Genomic DNA, 26727 nt, shown 5'->3' with positions numbered 1-26727 from the left:
CTAGAATTAGGGCTGCAGCCATCTCTCTAATGTGATGGTGATACAATTTCAGTTCCTCATTATGCGAGATGTGTGTGGCTGGAGGTACGTCAGCCAGAGGATCAGCAAGGTTATCTGAATCATCTGGGTCCGATTCAACGTCAGAGGAACTGTGATGGTCAGATGGTGAGTGAGCCAATGAAGGTGGCACATATGTCTGGGTCTCAATAGTAGTCTTGCCTCTTGATGGGGGATCAGGCAAAGTTTGTGTCCCGATATCCATGCCTCCAAAAATACTCTGTGCGGCTGTATCCACTAAGTCTTGCTCAGGAGGCCAGGCAATAGTCTGCATGGCAATAGAGACACCTTGTATAGCAGATTTAATTGGCAGAGCTGGACCATCACCACCATCCAGGGCTTGCACAGTCCAAACCGAAGTTACAACAGAAGAAAGTATGACCTAGATTGTGAGGACCTCCGGGGACGTTCCTCTACTGCTGCTGCTTTGTATTTTGTATGGTTATATTGTGCTTGTATTTTAAACCTTTTTAGTCAGATCTATGTTTTTATATTCTAGCTTAATATTTTAATTGTGTGATTTTTATAGTCTTGTTTTAATGAAAGGCAGTATACAAATTTAACAATAAATAAAATAAATAAAATTGTACGGGAAGCCTGGAGATCTGGTCCCCATAGCTGAGGAAGAAATAGTTGCACCAGCAGCTGATGCATGCAAAAAGCCACATAAATGCCATGGAGAGGGGTCTGCTAAATGGGAAGCAGAGTACATGGTGCAGGAGTACACTGGTGGGCAGGCAGAGCAGCACTTGACTTTCTACAGTCAGTTTTCCTACATTAGTAGCCCATGGAGGGAAACCTTTGAATGTGGATGTTGAAGGAATGCTCGAATTAGAGTCTAGTATGGAAAGCAAAGTGCGGGCAGTAGCAGGGTCCATCACAGCATCCCTTACTGAATCCTCCTCTTCAGCACAGAATGTCAGCATCAGGGTTTGGCATTGAGGAATCACCTGCCTTGAAGCTGATAACATTGGTGTATTCAGGGTTGAAATCCGCGCTCCTGGCATCGATAGAAGACGTGTCGACACTGATGGAGACTCTCAACACTGATCAGGTGGTGTTGATGGAGCTGAGGAGCTAGCCGGAGTATGAGCTGGAGACAGAGAGCAAGCTCTCAACGTTGACAGCCTTGGTGTCAAAGAGCAGTTGACATCGAGTGGTTCCTCTCATTCAGGTATCTCTGAAGCCTGTCGTGTCCCTTTCCTCGATGTCGAGCAGTGGCGGTCGGCCTTGATAGTGGTTAAGGATTTCAACATCAGGCTTTGTAGACCAGACAGGGATGGTGTCTTCTGGAGTCAGCGTGGTGTAGTGGCTAGAGTGCTGGACTAGGACTGGGGAGACCCAAGTTCAAATCCCCATTCAGCCATGATACTAGCTGGGTGACTCTGGGCCAGTCACATATCTCTCAGCCTAACCTACTTCACAGGGTTGTTGTGAGGAGAAACCTAAGTATGTAGTACACTGCTCTGGGCTCCTTGGAGGAAGAGCAGGATATAAAATGTAAATAAATAAAATTAAAAAATAAAAATTCTGTGTCAAGTCCACAGTCTTGGCCTTCTTAAGTAGCAGAGATGATGAATGAGTATCAGATCTTGACCGTTTTTCTTTAGATTTCGAATGTCCTGGTGTCAAAGTTAAGTGAGATCCCGACAGAGCTTTAGGACTTTTGAAAGTGGTCAGTGTCGAGATCAATACTGAAGGTTGCAACCATTTCAAGGAAGTAGGCTTAATTGTTGAAGCCAAGTCCTTAGAAGTAGATGCCAGAGTCACAGGGCGCGGTTTGCCTGGTGTCAAAGGGTTCAACACTGTTGTAAATGGAAGCTGCAAACCCGAATTCTTGTGTGTCTGCTTAGAAACAGATAAGCATATCTTACAAGAGTAGACATCGTGCTCCTCACCTAAGCAGATCAGACACAGATTGTGGCGGTCTTATGAGAGAAACTTGGCAGTACATCCCTCGCACCTCTTAAAACTCTGTTTCTCTTCAGCCATGTCAGGGTTATCCAAATTCATAATAAAAGTCTGTTCCAAGGTCGAATTAACACTGATCAAGTCCAGAAGCCCTTCCTGAGTTAACAGTCCAAAATCAACAGTCCGTTTTAAAAAAAACACACAACCACTACAACAGCAGGCGGATTAACCGGTTTGCTGTTTAACAGGGGCGGATTAACCGGTTTGCTGCCCATAGGCAACAAGGTTTTTTGCCACCCTTTAACCTAAAAAACAAAAAATGCCATGATGCAGCAGCAGCTGCAGGAAGGGGGAGGGAAGGGAAACATAGGAAGGGAAACATCCCCTTTTGTGGGATGGGGCACAGCTGCAACAAGGGCGGTGGGGGGGGCAAAGAGAAAGTCCCACCTTTTACGTTTTAAAAAACTTCAGCTGCGTGGCGGCAGTAGCTACGGGGAGGGGGGTGAGAAGGAAAAAGTTCCCCTTTACCTAAATGTTTCCTTTGACCTGGAGAGGATGGGATGGGGCACAGTGGTGAGGTCAGCTTCAGGGAGGGTGGGTGAGGAAGGGAGTTTCCCCCTTTATCTTTGAAAGTGCAGCTGTGTGTGGCAGCATGGGACAGCAAGCTCCTTCTAGCACCTCTCCCTCCTCCCAAGTGACTGCAAGGAGCTCTGTGCTGTGGAGCCTGTTTCCGGCTTTCCTCCATGAGGAGGAAGGCTGGAAACAGGATGCATTGCAGGGAGCCCTGTGCAAGGTGAGGGGATCCCGCCCCTTTACCTTCAGCTCTCCTCCTTCCTGCCAAGTGACTGCATGGAGCTCCATGCTGCGCAGCCTGTTTCCAGCCTTCCTCCACATGGAACCCCATGCACTTGGGAGGAGAGTGGGGAGCTGGAAGAAGCTCACCACCCCCCATTCTGGTAAAAGGGGGAACTCTCGCCTCCCCCACCTTCTCTGTAGCCACCACCATTGTGTCCCACCCACCCTCCCTGGGTCAAGGAAAACATTTAGGTAAAGGGAACTCAGCACTCCCCTCCTCACCTCTCTCCACAGTTGCTGCCATGCAATGGCTTTTTAAAAATAAACATGAAATCCCATCATCGCCGCTGCTGCAGGGAATTTTGCCGCTGTAGGCAGCTTCCTCTCCTGCCTCTCATTTAACCCCTGCATATGAACTCACAATTAAGAGCTTTACTGATGTGGAGCGACAGCCCAAGGACTGAATGCATGGACAGTCAGAAGAGAACTGAAGAACAGTTCATCCAGCCCACCTTTAAATAGCACGCTGTAGGCGTGGAGGCAGGACTACGTTGCCTCAACAAGTTGCGGCATTCTACTGTGAGGCTCCTGCGCGGGCACAGTACCCATTCTTGTAGATCTTGATGGATCTTGATCCAGATCTTCAAGAAAACTAAACAACCATGTTTTAAATTTATTTCACACTTGCTGATGTTTTACTTCGAGCAGTGGAAAGTTACAGCAGTTTTACACTTTCAGTTTCTTATGAACAATATACTTGCATTGTTTTTAAATTCTTAAATAAGCCTGTGAATTCTTACTGTTTTTCTCTCCATTTGACAGCTTCATTTGTATATAACCAAACACTTTGTATTCTTCTTTTGATTCATGCAATATCGCTTTTAACAAGCTTATTTGTAGACAATAAGGACTTTTTATAAAGACTAAGAGGAAAAGAGTCCACAACCATAAATAACTGTCCAAACAATACTCTAATACCAACATGTTATTTACAGTATATCGAGTGTTTGTTTCAAGATAAGGGGCTTTTGATTGGGATGGTATACATCCATGGCAAGGTAGGCCACTTATCTTGAAAAAGTCTCATCTCGACAAACTCCTGCAGTCCCAGGAAGCTTAGTGAGGATGTCAGCCAATGTGACCAAGGCATGGGTGACCATGGCCAGATCTGCTTATAAATTATATACAGTCATTATAAATATATTATTATTTCTTGTTTACACAGTCAGACAGGTGTTATTGACTGGTTTGTTTTATCGAGACATCGAGTCCTTCCCAAGGACCTGGGATGCCAGAATGTTACTGTCAATTGTTATAGATATCGTCGCAGAATATAGGATGTTCCCAGTAAAGCTGCTTTTTGTAATTGGCTGATGGTGATTTCTGTGGCCCCTATGGTGTTGAGGTGCTCTTCAAGGTCTTTTGGAATTGCACCCAGGGCGCCAATGACCACTGGGATTATTTTGGTCTTTTTCTGCCACAGCCTTTCAATTTCAGTTTGTAGATCTTTTTATTTGGTGATTTTTTCTATTTCTTTTTCTTCTATTCTGCTATTCCCTGGTATTGCTATGCCAATTATTTTGACTTGTTTTTCTTTCTTCTCAACTACAGTTATATCTGGTGTATTGTGTGGCAGATGTTTGTCTGTTTGTAGTCGGATGTCCCATAATATTTTTACATCTTCATTTTCTACCACTTTTTCAATTTGATGGTCCCACCAATGTTTGGCTACAGGTAGCTTGTATTTTTTGCAGATGTTCCAGTGTATCATACCTGCTACCTTGTCATACCTTTGTTTGTAGTCAGTCTGTGCGATCTTTTTACAACAGCTGATTAGGTGGTCCACGGTTTCATCTGCTTCTTTACAAAGGCGGCACTTGCTGTTTGTGGTGGATTTTTCGACTTTGGCTCTTATTGCATTTGTTCTTAGTGCCTTGTTCTTGTGCAGCCAGTATTAAACCCTCAGTTTCTTTCTTCAAGTTGCCATTCTTAAGCCATTGCCAGGTCTTGGTGATGTCTGAATTTCCACTTATATTGTGCAAATATTGACCATGCAGGGGCTTATTTTTCCATTTTTCTGCTCGGTTCTTGACTTGTTCTTTTTGTAGGCCTGCTTTGTTTCATTGGTGTTGCATAGTTTCACATTATTGACCATTTGAAGTGCATCTTCTTCACTGTCCTTGATATATTCTTCAAGGCCTCTTTTCTCCTCCTCTACTGTTTGATGGACTTGCAGCATTCCTCTTCCACCTGAGCTGCGAGGGAGGTAGAGCCTATCGACATCACTGCGGGGGTGCAGAGCATGATTGATGGTCATGATTTCCCTGGTCTTACGATCTAGCGTCTCTAGCTCTGCCTGGGTCCAGTCTATTATTCCTGCAGTGTATCTGATAACAGGTACAGCCCAGGTGTTTATGGCTTGTATGGTGTTCCCGCCATTGAGTTTGGACTTGAGGATTTTTCTAACTCTCCGGATGTATTCACTTCCAATTTTTCTTTTAACTTCAGTGTGTGCAATGTTATCAGCCTGGAGAATGCCCAAGTATTTGTAAGGTTCTTTCTCTCCCAGGTTCTTGATCTTGCTTCCATTGGGCAGTTCTATTCCTTCTGTTTTTCTTATTTTCCCTCTGTTCATTATTAATGCAGCACACTTGTCTAGTCCAAACTCCATTGCTATATCGCTACTGAATATACAGACAGTGTTTAGCAGTGATTCGATTTCTGATTGGGACTTTCCATACAACTTCAGATCGTCCATGTACAGCAGATGGTTGATTTGACTTGATGTTTTAGATGTTTGGTATCCGAGGCCTGTTTTGTTTAGTATTTGTGGAAGTGGGGTCATGGCGATTACAAACAACAGAGGGGATAGTGAGTCCCCTTGGAAAATGCCTCTTCTAATGCTAACCTGTCCAAGTGTCTCGCCATTGATTGTTAACTGTGTACTCCACATGCTCATTGCTTTTTAAATAAATATCTGAATGTTTTTGCTGACACGCAAATAAATAATTGTATATAAATTGTAGTGTGTGTGTGTGTGTGTTTGTGTGTGTGTGTGTAAGAGAGAGAGAGAATATATATATATAAATATAAATTTAATAAATATATAAATTATATACAATCATTATAAATATTATTATTATTATTATTATTATAAATTATTAGAGAGACTGAAGTCTTGAGGGTGGATCAGCTTAAACTAAGGAGATGTTTAGAGTCAAATATAGAAATTATTTTCAGCTCAAGAACTACATGACTGACTTAATGCAGACCAAGTCTCTGTAGTTCAGGAACTCCTTGTGTGGAAATCTGTTTTTGCACATAGATTACGTAGATTTTCTCTTAGGACTGATCAAGCATGCCACTTCAAGTGAATATAAATGTATTCATACACTTGCCCATAGAAAGATAATCTCTCTCTCTCTCTCTCTCTCTCTCTCTCTCTCTCTCTCACACACACACACACACACACACTTTGAAGTGTTGTGGTTTTGAAAATAATGTTCTGCTAGTCTGTGTGTGTTCTGCAAAAAAAGAAGCTGCAGTTATAGTTTCTAGCACACAAATGGAGCCTTCCCGTTGTATGATATAGCAGAGGAGCAGAGGAAAACCATGCATTTTAAGAGCTCCATCTAGTGCAGTAGCAATAGGAGGCCTATAAAAACTCTGGACTCTCTAGCTCACAACTCTAACCTTCAAGTCTTTAAGTCATCTGTTCACTAGTACTCCTACTGACAGACATCTGCATAATCACAATATAAATTCAGTGTGGATTCCATATGTGGAAAGTTCCCTGGAAATTGTATGGGTAATTCCTTGGTCACAATTTGTCCACATCTGTATGCTTATAGGTCACTTCAAAAAGTCAACCCAACAATCAAGTACTATAGCAGACTCATTCTTTTTGTCTTAATCCATTTTGAACTACACTCATAGAGACAAGTCCCAAATAGAGATATGCATGCATTAATCACGTTGCTGGATGCTGCAGTTGTAGCTATATATTAATAGCTTACCTTTCTCCCTTTTAGGATGCAAGCTTGTTTTAATTATATTGTCACCTCGCCCTGACTTCTGCTGGCAAATAAAGCTACTTTTTGAACAAACTATATCCACATATACAAAACCTGGATTTTATTACAATACCTGTTTCATATAAGAATTCTGCAGGGTTTATTTTTTCAAAATAGAAAAGCATCTAAGCAATCTCAAGCAATGCCAATGGAAAGATGTCTTATTCACTTGTGTCTAAGGCAACATGGGAAAAATAAAGTTCAAAATATGAATCTTTATTTTTTTTAAAGCATGCTGCTGGTGCAAGTGAATGAAAATTCATCTCCAATATCATTCTTGCATTGTAGAAATGTGACAATAATATAAGCAAGCAACAATACATTTTAAATTAGAACTAGGTTTTCATACTGAATATTTTTCAAAATAAACCAAACATTCCAACCCTTCTTAGCATACAGTACCTGGAACGCAGATCTTCTTGGAGGCTCCTCCTCTTCCCTTTTCCCTTCCTCTTCCTCTTCTTCACTGTCCGTCTCAAACAAATAATAATCTCCACTTCTGACCACTAAGCAAAATAAAATATTTTCTTATTTCTTGCAGGGGGAAAAAATCCCTCATAAGCTCTACCCTGAGCCACCAAAAAGACACACAAGACCATTCCGTGATCATGGGGCTCAATTATAAGACAGGCAGAAGTGGAGAAAAAGCAAGAGAAGAATAGAATCTGTGGCACAGAAATAATTTAGTGTGATATTTAAAGGCACAACAAAGAAAAATATAGATTCCAAGAAAAAATATTTTTTATCAAGAGAAAAGAATTTATAAAATGTTTTAAAAGTTGGCAAGGTATTAAAGTGCTACTGTAATTTACTTTTTTTTAAAAAAATGTTTCTTTCATTATGCCAGAAATTAAGGAATCTCTAGCTCTGTGAGTATCCAGTGTATAAGTTAAATTTAAAATGATATCACTGGACAAAAACAGCAGCAACAACAAAAATAGTTGCTAAAAGTGTGGAGGCATCTAATACCATTTTACTTTTGTTTTACTATATTTCTTCTGGCTTAAAATAAAAGATAAGGAAAAGAATGTCTTGTTCAAAACTAATGTTTTTTAATTAGTACATATGATCACGGATAAAAAAATAAATTTTGCCTGTGGATTTAAAAACAGTTCTGAGACCTCCATGTGATATGAATGAACTGGGCCTTATATCCTTGAACAGAAGCACTTTCAAAGAATTTCTAACAAGCTTACAGGTCTAACTGGATCAAACAAGGGAAATAAAAGTAATGAAAAGTAAAATAATAAGCAAGATATAAAATAAAAGCCACAGCATTACATTTGCCAATAAAAGCTATTATGTAATATCTGCAAGTAAACTAAAATATCTTAAAATATTTATACATAGTAAACTTACAATGCAACTGATAGAATGACATTCAAGAATACATTTGACCCTCATTATATAGCTCTCTGACCAATCAGAAGAGCTTATCATCTGTTCAATCATACCTTACCCTCAATATACTGTGGCGCAAATCTTGGTCTTATGTGATCATCCTGCCCCGCCCCACAAAACTTCATGTATGACCTGTACACATGTACATACATGTTCCACCTGTACCAACTGTTCACACATACAGACTGCATCCCAAGTTACACAGACAGGTCCAGTGTTTGTGTGTAAATCAGGTGGCCATGAAGAAGCCCAAGAATTGCTCCAACAGTATCTTACGGAATAGTGGATAGGCCCAATTGTTCTACAGGCTGAGGAGAAACCCCAAATATGCACCTGATCTCACAGATGAAGTACAATCCCACCTAGAACAGGGTTGAATTGCCCTCCCTGATTCTGCTTCCTACTGATCAATAGCTCCTCCATCTTGTCTGAGTTAAGTCTCAGCTTGTTAGATCACATCCACCAGGACCCGACCATACCACCAGGCCCCATCCCTGAGATGTGGAAGGATAACTTAGTCAAACACCACTGTAAAGTCCAGCAGAATCAAGAGTGACACACTTCCTCTGTCAAGGTCCCACAACAGGTCATACCCCAGGTGACCAACATCATCTCAGTCCCAAACCTAGTGTAGAAACCTGACTGAAATGAATCTAGATCATACAAGATCCTCTGCAGCTATAGTCTGCTGCAGGACAGTGTCTTGCAGGAATTAATTACTTCATATCTAGGGGAAGAATAATGCATGTCAGTGGTTTTCTGGAGTGTTATAACTGCAGACATGGTCATTATCACGCATTAGCCTTTTAAGGTTCCGTCATACCAGGCACTGTGTTGGGTTTACACTCAAAAGATACAAAAGCAAGGTATGATTCAACTGCAATAATGCACTCTTATTGCATACATCAGTGTGGTGGAGAAGTACAACAGGAATCATAGCCCTCTTTTCAATTGGATTGTACCTCTCTACCCACAAGCCATTCCTCTTCCAACATAAAGTTAACAGTTCTTCACAAATCTTTTTTAATTTGTTCAGCAGAGGGGGAAAAGCACAATATTTTCTAATCTTCAAACTGATTGTTGGAGTTATTTTGGAGACTACCAAGTAGCAACAGTTGTGTGAAAGCTGGTTTCTCATTTCATGCCTTCGTCAGTGGAAGAGAAGCCCAAGAATGTCATGACAACAGAGAAACTGAAGGCTGCAGTACAGATAGTATGCACTTTCTGTTTAGATGTGAGAGTACAGATATGCCAAATACTATGTTACAATATTCAGCAACAGACAGCTGGAAGCAAAGAGTACTTGGCAAACTGCTGTCCTGAAGTAGTGAGCAGGTTTTTGTTGTTGTTGTTTTTTAAAAAGCAGAACATATGGAACTGCATACTGCTAAGTAATAATCACTTTCAGAGCTTGACCAGATGTTGCTTTTCACAAGTACATGCATTATTGCAATAATATGTAAAGTATGTTTGGTTGTCTAAAACATATAATGAGGGTGAAATGAATACTACTCACTCAATTGAATAGTAACTATTTAAGAAAGGTTGCATGGATATAGGTCTATCTCACACACTGGACTGTAGCAGAAAGCAATGGAATCATATCATTTGTTCAGCTTCCTGCTTAAACTGAAAGTCATGTCACAAGATAACCTGAGATCTTAAAAGCATACAAGTCATTCTCATCATCTAAATTTCAACTATTCTTCTGCAACTGTAGAGCTAACATGAGGATAAACCATATCCAGGTCTATTCTGAAAGGCTATAGTCTCAAAGGACATTAATTGCAGTGGTTTCTTTTGAAAACAATTACATTTTTCTTCCATAACATTTTGAAGGAAAGAAAAAGGATACATTTTCATCATGCCCTTTAGAAACAGAAACACACATATATAGGCATAGTTTACTTGTGACTTGACAGAAATAGACTTCAAAGTGCTGGGTTATATTGCTGAACTACAGAGGTAGATGCTACAGAAGCATAGGTGTAGATGCAAAGAAAGGAAGTGTACAAATGGAAGGACAAAGTAAATAAAGTTGAGCTGAAAGGCAAAAACTCATGTTTCAGATATTTTAACAGTGCAATCAACTCCACTAAAATGTTTAATATTTTAATAGCAATTGAACTATTGATCTTGCATGTTATAGTCTTATTTTTTTACACTCTTATGCAATATTAATAATTTAAGCAGAGTGTTATTGGAATATGACTACACTATTGACTGTGAAAATATTTACAGGCATTTTAACTCAAGAGGGCAATGTGACATTATTTGTGTTTTATTTTTCATTTCGTAAATGAGTACTTCCATGCACAAAGCATTTCTATTGTTAGGAACTGAGTTTGCTAGAAAGTTGAGTAATCCTTCCATGAAATGAAGACAGTCTCAGATATTGAAACACAAACAATGCATTGATAAGTACAGGCCCATAATACTGGTTGATATTAATAAAGCATCCAAACTCAAATTAATTCACTGTCTCTTTTGGAAATTTACTCAGTGTGTACCTTTTCCCCTTTTTCACATGATAAATATTTGGTTGAACTTAACAACATTGAAAACTGCCATAAAGGTATGTAGCTGATCAACAGCCAAAATGACAAACACTTTCTTGTTTCTGCTTGAAATCATTGGATTTAAAATCCATATAACTATCAAGTCACAATTATAAAACCATGCAAAAAACAAACAGGTCTTGGGAATGCCTTAATTCTGGTCAAGGATATAAGGGTTAAATTCATGTATTTGAAAGATTATTGAGAAACCTACTGGAAGCATGATCAACCCAAGGCCGCCACCACTGCTTTTTTTTGCCCTTGGCTTTCTCTTTGTCTGCTTCTCCTAAAATGAAATATGTCCAAAAATTAATTTTACAAAGTGAGGAACATGCTACTCTTATTTTCTTTTTCTTTTTCCAGTAGCTCCAAACTGTGCAAGAACATCAGATCCAGTTCTAATATACTCAAGGAAAAAACAACAACAACCCAGACATTTATTTATGAACGAGTCTATGAAAATAACATAGTCACTTTTATTTAATTATTAAAAACCAAATTTAATTCCAAATATGAAGATATTTATGGGAATACTAAGTTTTATATAGAGCCTTATTAAGAAAAAGATTGCCCTTTCATCTTAAAATAAAATATATTTATTTGATCTGCATTACAAAAAAACCCCAACCAATTCCTGACAATGCACCTGATTTCCCACAAATCTAATGAAAAACCAAACAGAAAGGCTTTACAGAGATGTTGTATGATATCATTGTGTGATGTCACATTATGTGTGTGCACTGGGCATAAGGAAAAAATTCTTGACAAATCCCATACCACTTTATTGGGGGGAAATTGCATTGGTAGTAGTAAAATTAAATTTTGAAAAATTGCACTATTTGATAACTGCTTGAAATAAATGAGAGATAAAAAGCTGCAATAAATTAAATCTCCAAAACAAGAATAGTTGGAACATTAATAATCCAGAAGTATTTTACCCAAGTTCCTACAATATAATTAATTAATTTGTTTTGCCTACCCCATCCCCACAACAAATAAATGTTACTGGTAAAACAAACAATAATCATTGCTATTCTGAAACATTTCTGTTTCAAAATATAATCATCATTCCAAGAAATTTGTTACTCATTTTCACATTAGAGACCAATTCAGACTCAAATGTGAACTGTCTGTTTCAAAGTAAATCTTTTTTACTTTCATTTTGATCATTTTGCACTTTTGTTCTAAAACTGCAGTTTGTCCTATGCAATATCTTATAATATTAGGCAATATTTTGGTACCCTAATCTAAATCCTTGTATAGGAGTTCCAACACATATAGATTGTCCTTCACTCACTTCAGTGAAGGAGGCAACCCAAGTGTGCAAAGGACTGTACGTGCAAGCTGCTTTTCTACTGAGGCGAAAGGGATAGGGAGGGAAGCTTTATCTGTACACTGCAATCTGGTACATGCTTACAGGGGATGGAGTCCTAATGAACACAGCAGGATTTATTTCTGAATAAACATGCATAGGATCAGGCTGTGAAGCTTCTGCAGCAAATGGCTGAATGAGGCATAATTCTTCTCTACATGCATTAATTTTGATGCTACCTAGCAATAAACATTAACAACAGGTATATGGAATGAATAGTACCATCATCATCATCTTCTTCTTCAGCAACCTTCTGAATTGCTTGCCCATCTGATGATTCTTGGTTCATGCTCATCATCTTCTCTTTCCCCTTTTTATATTTTTGTTGCCTGGCTTTGATACGGTCCATTCTGTCAAAGGACATTTTACATTGTGTCACAGTTGGACCATCATCTTTGTGGATTCAAGATGCATGTGATTTTGTGTCAAAATAATTGCAAGGTATTCTTACAAAACTGTCAAGTGACTTTTCTTCACCTGCCACATAACCTCAGGTATTTTTAATAGGGATGTGCAAAAAATTTCGGGCACAGAACGATCTGTGCCTGAAACGAGCAATTTCGGGTGATTCGGGGCCAAACCGAATCACCCCCGATGTCCCCCGATATTTTTTGGGCCCGAGCCGAATCACCCGAATTTCGGGCATGAAAAATTCGGGTGATTCGGTTCATGGTTGAGTTGGGGGGATTTTTTGAAGTTTTAGCGACTTTGGGGCAGTTCGGGGGCATAGCATGGGATCTGGGCAAAAAGAGTGGGGTGGGGTGGTAGTGCCTAATGGGTGCAGGCTACCACCCCAATTTCAGGGGGATTGGGTAAAGGGCTGATTTTTGGGGAATTTCTGAAGTTTTCTTGTCTTTGGGGCAGATTGGGGCAGAAAGTGGGGACTGGGGCAGAATAGTAGGGTGGGGTGGTAGTGCCTAATGGGTTAGGGGCTTCTGAGGTGTGAATTCTCATTCTATCATAGCAAATGAGATTTTTTTCAATTAGACAACTCCCATGACCCCACTTTCACTTTTTCACACTCTCAATTACTATGAATATGAGGAAGTAATCAATTTAGCACACTTCACCTTATGAAGACAAACTTCAGAATTCACCAAAATTCACCCCTCTGCCCAATCACTCTGAAATTGGGGACGGGTGGTAGCCTCCACCCATTAGGCACTATCTACCAGCCCACCCTACTCCTTTGGGGCAGATCCACTTTCTTCCCCCAATCTGCCCCAAAGACACCAAAACTTCAAATATTCCCCAAAAATCAGCCCTCTGCCCAATCCCCCTGAAATTGGGGTGGTAGCCTCCACCCATTAGGCACTACCACCCCACCCCACTCTTTTGGGGCAGATCCACTTTCTGCCCCCAAACTGCCCCAAAGTCACTAAAACTTCAAAAATTCTCAAAAAATCAGCCCTTTGTCCAATCCCCCTGAAATTGGGGTGGTAGCCTCCACCCATTAGGCACTACCACCCCACCCCACTATTCTGCCCCAGTCCCCACTTTCTGCCCCAATCTGCCCCAAAGACATGAAAACTTCAGAAATTCCCCAAAAATCGGTCCTTTGCCCAATCCCCCTGAAATTGGGGTGGTAGCCTGCACCCATTAGGCACTACCACCCCACCCTACTCCCTTTGCCCAGATCCCATGCTATGCCCCAGAACTGCCCCAAAGTCACTAAAATTTCAAAAATTCCCCAAAAATCAGCCCTTTGCCCAATTCCCCTGAAATTGGGGTGGTAGCCTGCACCCATTTGGCACTACCACCCCACCCCAAAATTTTGCCCCTGGGCCCCCTTTTTACCCCCAAATCGATTCATATTCAGATTCAGATTAAATCCGAATCCGAACCGAATCAAGGGTGATTCGGGTGGCCCATATTCGGGCACAAAACAGAACAGGGGTGATTCGGTTCGGGTCCCGAACCGAATCACCGAATTCCCGAATTGTACACCCCTAATTTTTAATGTAATCTTTAGCATTAGCTGTGAGAGGTTATATATGGAAACTTTGCATGCCAGAATTGTTCTCTAAACTCTGCCTCCTCAGCTTTTTAGACTGATACAATTTAGTGCCAATACACAAATTATTACTAGAATATTATTTGCAGTTGGCTAGGCATATTTCGTAAAAATATGTACATTTTGTTGACAAGTGCAAAAGCATGCAAAAATTGGGCATTCTAAGATACTTTGTTTTAAAAATAAAATATAAATTTCAAATCCTGATTATTACAGACAGAGGATTTGGGAACATGTGAAAAAAAATGTTGTAAAGGCATAAAAACCATAAGAGAAATTCTAGATAAGGTTTCCATTGGTCAGAATGCATTTTAACATCCTGTACAGCTCATCATCCCTCTTCATTACTACAGATGCTCATTAGTGATCATACTGCCCATCAAACATCCTTCCCATGTTGTTGTCCTCCCCCTTTTGTCTTCTGCCACCTACTCTTTCAGAGCAAAACTAATTTCCAAGACTCTTTTAAAATCATAGACTTAGAAGTAGAATTCTGCAAAAGAAGGTCAATTTGTTTAACATGCACTTCAAACAATTTAAAGTTTACTTTATACAAAATACTTTAACAGCAGCATTTATCTGTATCATATATCTAAACGGTTTAATGCCTCTTGCTCACACTCTTACATGGCTAAGAGAAGGATGAGGCGATGCATACCTAGTTCACCAATCCAAACAACTTCCTTTTTCTTTGCTCTTGGCAACAGCAAAGTCAAAGCAATTCCACAGACAGATCCAAGCACATACTTTATTTACGGCCAATGGCCCAAACAGACAGCTCCAAGTAGTTGGGCTGGTTCCATCTGTATTTGGCCACACACAGGGAGGATGAGAAAGGCCACCAGTGTCCCCTCTAACAGGGATTCCCAGATGTTGCTGACCAGAACTCCCATAATCCCCAAGCAAAAGCCATCAAAGCTGGGGATTCTGGGAGTTGTAGTTAACAACATCTGGGAATCCCTGTTAGGGGGGACACTGATGTTCTCTCCTTCCAGTCGTCTCTTCCCACTACATTCCATTTGGTAGGGGAGGGAGGCATATATTATGCACTGGATAAATTCAACTGACTAAATGAGCATACCCATCTCCAAGAAATCACATTTATAATAGAGTGGGCATTGACATCTATAATGTAAAATTAAAATGCTTTCTGGGAAGCTAACTATATGGTAATACACATCAACCAGCAACAAAGCAATCCCTTTAGGATATGCCTTGGGAAAGGAAAGGAAAGGAAAGGGAAAGGGAAAGGGAAAGGAGAAACACAGACATACTGTCTCTTCAGTTGATCCATTGACTTTTTCTCTTCCTCAAGTCTTGCCTTTACAGCCTTCACAATTGTGGCCTGGAAAAGCTCAGCACCTCTGCAAACAAACAAAAAAGATCACTGCCAAAAATGTAGGTAAAAATAATGCAACACAAGCACATATACATAGTAAGAACTTCTTGTAGGTACTAAAATGCCTACTAGCCTTTCACTATAATCTTGATAATTACCAAATTAGCCCACTTCTGCCTCAAACATTCATGCATCCACCATCTTGAATTTGAGTGGATGACATAATCATAAACTACGCTATTGAGGTGTCCCTATGTATCACTACAACTGTACCAAATTTGGTCCAAATTGGCTAGGTCCCGGCCATTCACAAATTAGCCCACTTGCGCCTCAATCATTCATGTGTCCACCGTCTTGAATTGAGGTGGATGACATCATCAAAAACTATGACATTGAGGCGTCCCTACAACTAGTTCCAAATTTGGTTGAAGTCAGTTCCCATTTCCATCTCAAATTGTCACAAGTCTGCTATCTTGAATTGGGGTGGATGACATCACCACAAACTACGCTGTTGGGATGTCCCTATGTGTCCCTACAACTGTGCCAAATTTGGTTCAAATCAGTCCAGCCATTGTGAAGCTGATAGAGGGACACACACACACACACACACACACACACAACACGTCGGGTGATCTCATAAAATTACTTTCCTTAAGGAAAGTAGGCTAAAGATCAGAAAGTTGAACCACACCTGAACCCAAAAACCAGCTCAAAGAAGTTTTTTCAGTTAAATGGAATGGAATTACTAGGTTCACATGAACCAAAACCAGAATCAATCCCATAATTTAACAAGTTGTTCTAGTAAGAATTAATCTGTCTACTTTATTTCACTATCCCCTACAACGGGACTAAATTTGGTCCAAATCAGGCAGTTCACAAGTTAGTCCACTTGCACCTCAATCATTCCTGTGTCCGCCATCTTGAATTGGGGTGGATGACATCATCACAAACTGCACTGTTGAGGTGTCCCTACAACTATACCCGATTTGTTTCATATTGGTCCAGGCATTGAGAGATTGGGGGGCGGGGAAGACAACACATACACGGAATGCCGGGTGATCTCATGAGTCTATTGGAAAGTAGGCTAAAAAGAAGTAACCAGTATTGAATAAGTGGTTCAGCAGCTGGGTAGATTATTTTTCAAGGAATTGTGAGGGCTCCTCTCTTCTCCAGCTTTATGTGAAGGAAATTATGTTTCTCAGTGAACAATAAATGAAGAGAGAAAATAGAGATTGGTAGGTAACGCCTGTGACTAGTAGTCTGGTGCTTAAGTAGAAAGATCTGCCCTGGAGCTTTTCCAGACAGCACACTTTATGGCAGGATTAAGAGGAGAGAAGTACTGCATATTATGGATATTTCAAATTTGCCCAAAAACCCGACACAAAAAGTGAATTTTTTTTTACCCTGGACATAAATTGGGCTAAGTGCCAATGTGCAATGAAAACCCAAATTGTGTATGGAACGCTTTCTGATATATCACACAGACTTCAAGGTAAATCTGGCCAATATGTGAAGCACATCCACTCTCTCAAAGTAAAGTCTCCATCTAGGAAAGATCCTGCACAATGCTGTCATCCAGCAACTACATTTATTTATTTATTTTATTTTTACACCTATATCCTGCTCATCCTCCGAGGAGCTCAGAGCAGTGTACATGGTTACATGGCCTCATTAGACTCTGAGTCTGCAACTATCTGCAAGCTTATTTACCATTCATTCTAAGCAGGGTAGGTTTAAAGCTTTCCTTTTTGTTAAGTTAGGATATAGTCCTAGGTGAGAGGGGAGATTGATATAAAAACTTGATAATGGTCACTTTTCCACTTTACTTGAGATCTCTCTAAGGAGGGCCTTCCTTTTAGACTGGGCCGAAACCATTTTCTTCTCTGTCCACTAAGATTAGATGATTCTTCCTTCCCAGAAATATAGAAAATCATTGCATATTGCTTGCTTGCTTATTTAAATTTAGACTTGTAGACAAAGTAACATTATTTTTAAAAGCCTAAGACCTAGGGAAGAATCACAGTTCCTAACTGTGCACAGATCATCATGTTACATTGCTGTACAAGCCTAGCCCTAAGGTTTTTGGTGTTCCAGGTGAAGTTTAACTTGGCAACTCCCCGCTTTTCATCCAAGAAGTGCGGAGCCCCAGGTTTAGCATAAACTGCATAGCCTGCTCATTTGCTGGGATGGGAGATAAAGTTTGGGGTGGGAGGGAGAGCAAAGCAAGGCAAGATTGGAATATAAGAAGCTGTCTTATACTGACTCAGAGCATTGGTCCATCTTGCTCAGTATTGTCTAACACAGACTGGCAGCAGCTTCTCCCAGGTTGCAGGCAGGAGTCTCTCTCAGCCCTATCTTGGAGATACCAGAGGGGAACATGGACTTGTTGCATCTATCTATCTATCTATCCATCCATCCATCCATCCATCCAGCTTTGGAAGCAGTATAAAAATAGTTATACTAATAGTAGTAAATGAAAGCTAGATGCTGACAGTCTACCCAGGAGGAGTAAAAGCTTCATTCATCTATCTCCATTTATTTATATGCGGAGAAGATGGTATATCACAGGAGTTCTGAACCTGTGGTACTCCAAATATTGCTGAAGTACAGCACTCATCATCCCCAGCCACAATGAATTGTGGCTGTGAATGATGGAAGTTGTAGTTCAGCAGCATCTGAAGTAGCACAGGCTGGAAACCCCTGGTATATAAATAGTTTACTTCATATTCCTTTGATGAAGCAGGGGTACTTTTTAGGAAAATATAACTATTCTTGAACTTGTTTCACAAGACTAACAACTTTTTTGATGGTTTTTAAATTTTATTTATTTATTTATTTATTTATTTATTTATTTAACATTTTTATACTGCCCAAAACTTACGTCTCTGGGCGGTTTACAACAAAATAAAAGCAGAAAGTAAAACATTAGTTAAAACAAAAAGAAAAGTTTAAAACATTACAACAATTTAAAATTTTTTAAAGAATATTTTAAAACAGCATTAAAATAATCAAAACAATATTAATTAAAAGCCTGGGTGAACAGATGTGTCTTTAAAAACTTTTAAAAAGCTGTCAGAGATGGGAAGGTTCTTATTTCACTAGGGAGTGCATTCCAAAGGCTTGGGGCAGCAGCAGAGAAGGCCTGTCCCTGAGTGGCCACCAGACGAGCTGGTGGCAAATGCAGACGGACCTCTCCAGAAGATCTCAGTGGACGGTGGGGTTCATGACAAAGAAGACATTCTCTTAAATACCCAGGGCTTTATAGGTTATAACCAACACCTTGTATTTTGCCTGGAAACATATCGGCAGCCAGTGTAACTCCTTCAATACAGGAGTAATATGGTCTCTCCGAGATGACCCAGAGACCAGCCCGACTGCTGCATTCTGGACCAACTGTAGTTTCCGGATTACATACAAGGGCAGCCCCACATAGAGAACATTGCAGTAATCTAGTCTGGAGGTTACCAGCAGATGTACCACTGTTTTGAGGTCGTTCATCTTAAGAAATGTGTATCAGCCGAAGCTGATGGAAAGCACTTCAGGCCACCACCTCAACCTGGGAGACCAGGGAGAGGATTGGACCCAGAAACACTCCTAGACTGCGTACCTGTTCCTTCTGGGGAAGTGTGATTAAAGTTTGATTAAAATGTGATTAAAGTTTCAGTTAACTAATATTGATGTATGGACTAAACAAAACAACAACAATTTATATACCGCTTTTCAACCAAAGTTTCCAAAGCAGTTTACATAGCAGAATAATAAATAAGTAAGTAAGTAAGAAAGATGAATCCCTTTCTCCAAAGGGCTGACAATTTAAAAAGGAACATAAGACAGAGAGGAATGCTGTGCTGGGGGTGAATAGGGCCCCTAAAGCCTGCAGCCCTAAATGCTATATATCCCATTTTAAAATATGTTTATACTTATTGGTCATATAACTTGACAAAACACAACTGCAGTTGTTGCACTGCCTTGATTGATACAATAGTTTAAATAAAACATTACAGTTTACCTGGATGCCAGAATCTGTGAGGCTTTAATATCTGCAACCACATGCAGATAATAGTAACTCATAAACACTCTTCTTTGCAGCAATAGGAAGGCAAAACAAATGCTGTCCCAGATAATTCCTGCTTCACCACTGGGTAATTTACAGTAGTCTGTATCTTCAGCTAACAAGAGTAAACAGAATTTTATAGAGTAAGAATTACTATATGATGCATGCAATGCAATATTCTGTGCAATATTCTGTCAGAAATGATAAAGTAGCAGCAAAATGATAAAGGAGTTGAAATTCACCACTGTAAGGAAAATTCACCACTGTAAGTAAAGTGAGTTGTAAAAGTGGTTAATAAAAGTCCTGTTGAAAAATAAAGCACTTCCCCTTATCTTTTAGGTTTAATTTTTGCTTTTTTAAAAACTAAAAATACAGCTCAACAAGAGAATAAAAGAAACTTAGAATAACAGAAAGCTAGACTATAGAGGGCTCTTCAATAGAAATCTGAGAATAGCTGGTCCAGAATGACACCTTAATGAAGTCCATCTAGAAGGCTTTGACATTTGCAATATAAACATTTTATTTTGTGAAATATATATTGCTATAAGCAAAGCATATGTTACCACTGGATGAGGCACAAATAATTTTGCATGTCCAATTGGTAACAGATCAGTAAACAGTCAATGCTTTGAGTTTCTCAAAGTTTGACTTGTGGATTGCTGAGAAGGAAGAAGCGGAACTTGAATCCAAATGGCAACCTTTTTCTCAAACTGATAAAGTGGCTTGGGAAGAAGTGTGTGCATGGGTGAAAATGAACAGTGGTGTATATGACTATTAACTGGGATCATTGAGTTACGGACTTTATTATTATTTATTTATTTATTTATTTAAAATGTTTATACCCCACCCCACCAGTACACTACTGCTTGGGGTGGCTCACAATAGCAAGTATACCTCCTAATTGCAATGGGAGAAACTAAATTCTGAAGAGGTTACAATTCCTCTAAGCTTGAGAAATATTGTAACACTGCAAAAATAATAAAATAGTTCTACTATTCTGTAGTGAGGAAAGAAGTTCCATACATTCAGGCCACTCCCCACCCCACCCACACACACAAGAGTAGCTTTGTCAAGTCTCATTAATGAAGGAAAAATTAACATTATCCTTAGCGGAGCCCAGTATACTTTTTTAGGAGTGACTGAAATATATGGAGATCATTCAAAGCTGCAAGCAGAAGAAAATTATGCTAATGATATCTGATTCCAAATTAGAGTAACAATAGAACAATGGAAGATGTCTACATGACAACTAGTTTTCTATTAAGAGGAGGACTAGAATGCTGACATATTTCTCTAAATTATTATTTCTGTAGCATCAGGGAAACAATTAGAATAAAAACGTGATGACCCAAATGGAGAGCTAAGCTGCTTTTAGGACTTCACCTGACTCCTTTACAGTTTGTGAGTACTAATCATCCTTGTATTTACTTTTCATATAAAGCTGTTTGTAATCAATGCTTATCCCTTTAACTTGCATCTCCTCTGGAATGGAGGGGATGGGTTCACATATCGGCTAGATTTAACCCCGAAATCCCTGCGAGTTATCGGGGAGCAGCTCACACACAATTTGGGTTTTTCTCTGCGAGTTAGAGTGTAGCCTGATTTATATCTGGGGTAAAAAGATCCACTGCTTGCAGTGTTTTGGGGGGACAACTTCGAGTTTGCAGTAAAGCTTCCATGGAAACTCATGGTAAAACCTGCTGTGCATAAAAGTCCCTAGTGAACATGAACTCATGTAATGGTATATTCTCTGAAACATGGGTTTTCCACACCCAGCAATTTGCCATTATAACTTAAGGCATATCTAAAAATTAAATTCATAATTAGAGGCAATCTGCAACAAGTTTGAAGTTAACAATAGCAGAAGGGGAGTGTCTCCTTTTCTTCATCACTTGCGCATTCTCTCTGATGCCAGCCTCCCCACACTTTTTGTTTACCTAATGGGAGAAAGAACTAGTGGTGGCTAGAATGGCCAGTAGACTATTTTAGAGGGGGAGTGTTAGTTCTCCTCCTTCATTACCCAAATCAGGCTTCTTTTTAATTCAGATATGTATACTGCACCAGTTCAGCCACAGAGTCCTTATAGGGGCTATGGGCTAGAAGCTGATTATGACAGCTATTGAGGTAGCATCTCAGGGAAGGGCAGTAATTGTTCTGAGTGTACCAGGAATTTAAAATACAAATTAATAATGCACAATAAGCCAGGAAAGAAGCGCTAAGCAGCAACCAAAATAAGACTATGGTTGCTATGCAGTATCCAAAACAAGATTACAGCTATGCCCATTAAGTCCCAAGTGCCACAGGAACAATAAAGCAACATAGATTGCTGGCTGAAAGAAATTGTGGGAACTGAGCCCTCTTCAGATGTTATGAGTGCCCCAGACACTCACATTAACAGCAGGCAAGACTGGGGAGAAAGTCCTGCCACTCTGCTGCCAATTGCCTCTTTGTGCTGACGATCATGGTTACGGTGCTGCTCATCTGAAAGGAGCAGTGCCGTAAGCATGATCATGGTAAATCTGTGAGCTTCAACCTGGTTGGATTCAAGCTGCAGCTCATGGATTCGCCATGATCACATTCATGGAGCTGGCCCCTTTAGACGAATGGTGCCATAACTTGGATCATTGGTGTGAAATGACAGCGGGACTTCCTCCCACTTTTGCCCACTGTAATTGTGAGCACACAGGGCGCTCATAACGTCTGTAAAGGGCTAGAATCCAGCAGATATCTCTGCATGAAGGCACTGAGTAAGCTTCTGCTTCATGTGCACTGATACAAAAACTGCTTCCTGATGCTCTGAACTGGAAATACCTTATTGTGATGGCAAGGTCACAATTATGATGTGCACTTCCACTGCACTATCTATTCATAAAATTACAGATTTTCCCACATTTTTATTGTTATTTAAGGGGGGGATAATTTTTATTTATACTATCATACCAGTTCTTGTCTATTTAAAGAGCTGACCCCCATTCAATTCAGGTACACAGAGGTTTGTAGCCACCTAATGACACAGCGGAGAAATGATCTGATTATCAAGCCAGAGGTTGCCGGTTCAAATCCCCACTGGAAACACCTATATTGGGCAGCAGCAATATAGGAAGATGCTGAAAGGCATCATCTCATACTGCATGGGAGGAGGCAATGGTAAACCCCTTCTGTATTTTACCAAAGACAACCCCAGGGCTCTGTGGTCACCAGGAATCGAAACCAACTCAATGGCACATTTTTTTTACTTTATACAGAGGTTTATTTTACAGTATCAAAGCAACAAGGCAAAAACACATGGTTGCTGGTTTTTTGAATAACCATACAAGGAGGAATATTTAAATGCTTTTCATAGAATAATACAAAACAATTTGCACATCTGTACTTACGAATGTCATAACCTTTGACGGTACAGGACAGGCTAAATGTCTGAATTACCCAACAATTGTTCTTCATTAATGAATGGACATAGCCACATGCTCCTATCTGGATAAATAGAGACAACTATATTAGAATTTTTTAAGCATAAGAATACTAGAAATACATTAAAATGCAGATGTATTTGCATAAAAGTATTTTAAAAATAATGGACACAGTTGCAGAATGTGTTTGTGTTTCTTCTGGAATCACTAGGACTAGAAATACACTGCCTCCAACCCAGAATTTGGCCAGTGCCAAACTATCCATTAGATTAAATGTGTACTTTGGTACCGTGTGTTTGTTTTTAAAAGTTAAATAGTAGTTGCAGGGAAACAAATTCTGTCCACAACCACCATATGTGGGAAGGGGCATTTAAGTCTTCCCTGCTTCACTGTGGTCCCGATTAAAAACTCAGCTCAAAGCTGCTAACAGACCTGGGAAGGAAGTCTCCATGAAACAATCAATGGCCCAAAGCAATGGATGAGGATATGTATTTCCATCAGATGGGAATCATCCCTTCCCTACACAGCATAGAAGGAATTGTGATTGCTTAGATGACTTGCCTCTGGGATACAGTTCAGATGATTCATATCGAATCTGTGCATGCATTTCCGACTATAGCAAGGGAATCAATGTGCAGCAGCTTGCTGTTTTGCATACAGATTTTTCTAGTTGGACTGATTATTCATAAGCCCTCTTCAGATGTGGGGGGAAAAAAAGGACGAACATGTTCTGAAGCTCCACCTCTGCTAACATTCAAAAGCTGCACTGACAAACAGAAGAGACAAATGTTCTTAACTGTAGGCAGATTTTTTCTGTGATCAAAAAGTTGGCACTCCTAGCCAACTTCACAGAAATAATTTGTCCAGTTACAGCTTCTGTCTCTTCAAACAAAAACTATCAGTGTGGACAGTGGGTGGGTAGGGCTTCTGAGCATATCAGCAAGGGGATAGGGCTTCAGGTGCACTCTTGAGACACTGTATGCAAGTACAGCATCTTTCCCTTTTGTATTGTCTACAGAAGTCAAAGTATTGGAGTGAGCCTAACAGGCTGTTAGTCTGACTCTCTGCCACAACACTGCGAGCAGATGTCTTGGACACCCAGTAAGGGAAAGCCTTCACCCCTCTAGGCAATTAGTTCCATTATCAAACAGCACTTACTGTTAAGAAATTTGTCCTAATTATTGAACTGAGATGTTGAGGTCATAACTAAGCTCCTTAGATATAGTCCTGCTCTCTGGGGCAGCAGAGAACAGGTCTTTGCCCCCTTCTATGTGACAATCCTCTAGATATTTGAAGAGTCTATTCTGTTGTTCCACACCTCATTTTCTCTTCTTCAGGCTAAACATTGCCAATTCTTTCAACTTTTCTTCACAGGGCTTGTTTTCTAAACACCTGATCATCTTCCTTGCTTTCCTCTGAACCCATTCTGATTTGTATACATCCTACTCAAAGTGTGGTGCCCAGAAATGAACACAATACTTCAGATGAGGTCTGACCAGTGCAGAATAAACTGGAAGTATTACTTCATGGAAATTGTGGCTCTATTTATGAAGCCTAAAGTCACATTAGCCTTTTTTGCAGCTGTACATACTGCTGACTCATGTCCTGCTTGTGATCCATTGCAATTCTGATATCCTTTTCACATCTTCTACTGCTAAACCAGATATCTCCCATTCTATACCTATAAATTGGGTTTCATTTTGTTAGTTTCAGCCCAACATTCCATTCTATCAAGGTCATTTTGAATGTTAGCCATATTTTCAGAGGTTTTTTCTATTTTTCCACAGTTTCTGCCATCTGCCAATCTGGTGAGGATTGCCTTCATTTAAGTTGCTAACTTCTCTTATTGTGTGAGAATAATGCGATCATTATAACAAGAGCCTGTGGAATATTATTTAGCTACCACTATAATCCTTTCTGGACGTTATTAAGTCTATGGAGGGCCAACGTATGAGTGGGGCAAATGAGGGTAAGAGAGCTAGCCATATTCGACTAGCCAAAACAATTCCTAAATTCCACTAGCATCCTTTGTCTGCAGAGCACAGTGCTGAATGTAGGAATAGACCTCCTCCATTATTTTGGAACACAGAAACAAAGGAAACTGCCTTATAATGAGTCAGACCATTTGCCCATCTAGCTCAGTTTTACACTGACTGGCAATGGCTCTACATGGTCATAGGCGGGAGTCTCATCCAGCTCTACCTGGAGATGCCAGGGAGTGACTTGGAACTTCTGAATGCAAGGATGCTAGCAAGACATGATCACGAAATGTATCAGGTGGGAATGTGCTAGCTGGCATAGTCCTATTTGCCTTTCTCATGCATAGGTCCTTCACAGACTTACTAATATTTGAAGAGGGCTCATGTCAACCCTATAGTAGTTATAGTTTGAGCTAAAGAAACCAGACACTTACCGACAATATATTTTTCATAGTAATCACAAAGACATTATATGCTATCAGCCAGTCCCAATAGTGAAGAATGCTTCTGATAGGTTTGAGTAACAGATCTCCTCCAAAGAGCAGGAAATAGAAACAGGCCACCAAGTAGCCCATACAAAATATACTGATTCGAGTGGTTCCCGTGATAAAGATGATGGTCAGGACAAACCAGAAAAGATAACTGAAGGTTATCACTTTACCCATATCTAGATAAGATCTGAAACAAGAGGAAATAAAATGGGGGAAAGAGAGCAACCTTCTGTTTGTTCAATTCAAAGTATTTTTCTGTACAAAATGTTTTTCATAATCTCTCTCTCTCTCTCTCTCGGTAGTATCTTTGGTTGGCTAAAATTTAGTTTATCTATCATGCTGATGACTTGTCAATAAAATGATGCCTCAGAGAGCCAGCTGCAGAATCTCTCTTAGCATTTTCACTACTAGTTTCCTCTTTGTAACTTTCATGCTCGCTTTTATTTATTTTTCTATCAATAAATTTCCTAAAGTTAAAATGCAGGCACTCCCTACTCACAGGCTTACATTCTATTACAATTTTTAAAAAAATCCACAAATGACAATTTATTTTGTTCCAGTTATGTACAGTGTACACTGAAGAGTGTTGGACTAGCACAGGGACATGCAAGTTCAAATCCCTGTTCATCCGTGAAACCCACTGGATGACTCTGAAGCCAGTCACATATCTCTCGGCCTTACTTACTTCACAGGGTTGTTGTGAGAATAAACATAACAATGTACACTGTTCCGGGCTCCTTGGAGGAAGAACAGGATATAAATGTAGTAAATAAATAATAGTAATATTGTCCATGATACTATAAGCCTTCTTATCCTAGGTATTAAGGCAAAGCATCTTATGCCTATGAACTTTCAGATGCTGGTGTATAATTCTGATCCCCACTGAATTTGAAGCTGAAAATGGCACTCCAGTAAAGCAAAAGGCACCTATTGCAGTAATTAATGTCTGAAGGGTAAGGATGATAAATGAGGCAGATATTTAGACAGCTGTCTGACCTCTGCAAAATTCAGGACCCAATCCTTACCGGCAATGCATAAAGTCAGGAACAGGATTGTGTTGGCTAAATGATGCTGCATCAAGGTTCATACAAATCTCCACATTGTCTCCAGCCATGATACGTACAGCAGCTTTGTTCTCATCTTCAAATGTTTGCTTTTGTAAGGATGCACATAGCAGTAACATGAAATCATCTAGCAGAACGAAGATGTTCAGGTGAATGGCTTTGGTGAGACATATGTAACACTACATTTACTGGTGGTGATAATCTACAGA

The 26727-nt window shown here is 39.9% G+C and overlaps 1 protein-coding gene across 15 annotated transcripts in view; it reads right to left on the bottom strand.

Annotated features, from left to right (window-relative positions):
• PIEZO2 (piezo type mechanosensitive ion channel component 2) overlaps positions 1-26727 on the bottom strand; it is a 469614-nt gene that overhangs the window by 123294 nt on the left and 319593 nt on the right. For all 15 annotated transcript variants that reach the window (XM_053247271.1, XM_053247279.1, XM_053247278.1 and 12 more), the window contains 8 exons: positions 26480-26645; positions 25398-25641; positions 22952-23048; positions 19530-19689; positions 15456-15545; positions 12390-12517; positions 11010-11081; positions 7239-7342 (listed from right to left, as the gene is read on the bottom strand). In XM_053247271.1, coding sequence (XP_053103246.1) covers positions 7239-7342; positions 11010-11081; positions 12390-12517; positions 15456-15545; positions 19530-19689; positions 22952-23048; positions 25398-25641; positions 26480-26645 — 1061 coding nt within the window. The remainder of the gene's footprint in view (positions 1-7238; positions 7343-11009; positions 11082-12389; positions 12518-15455; positions 15546-19529; positions 19690-22951; positions 23049-25397; positions 25642-26479; positions 26646-26727) is intronic.

This window comes from Hemicordylus capensis, chromosome 4 (genome assembly GCF_027244095.1).
Source record: "Hemicordylus capensis ecotype Gifberg chromosome 4, rHemCap1.1.pri, whole genome shotgun sequence".
Lineage (NCBI taxonomy): Eukaryota > Metazoa > Chordata > Lepidosauria > Squamata > Cordylidae > Hemicordylus > Hemicordylus capensis.
Note: the sequence above shows the minus strand (reverse complement) of the source record. Positions and strands in the feature narration are given on the sequence as shown.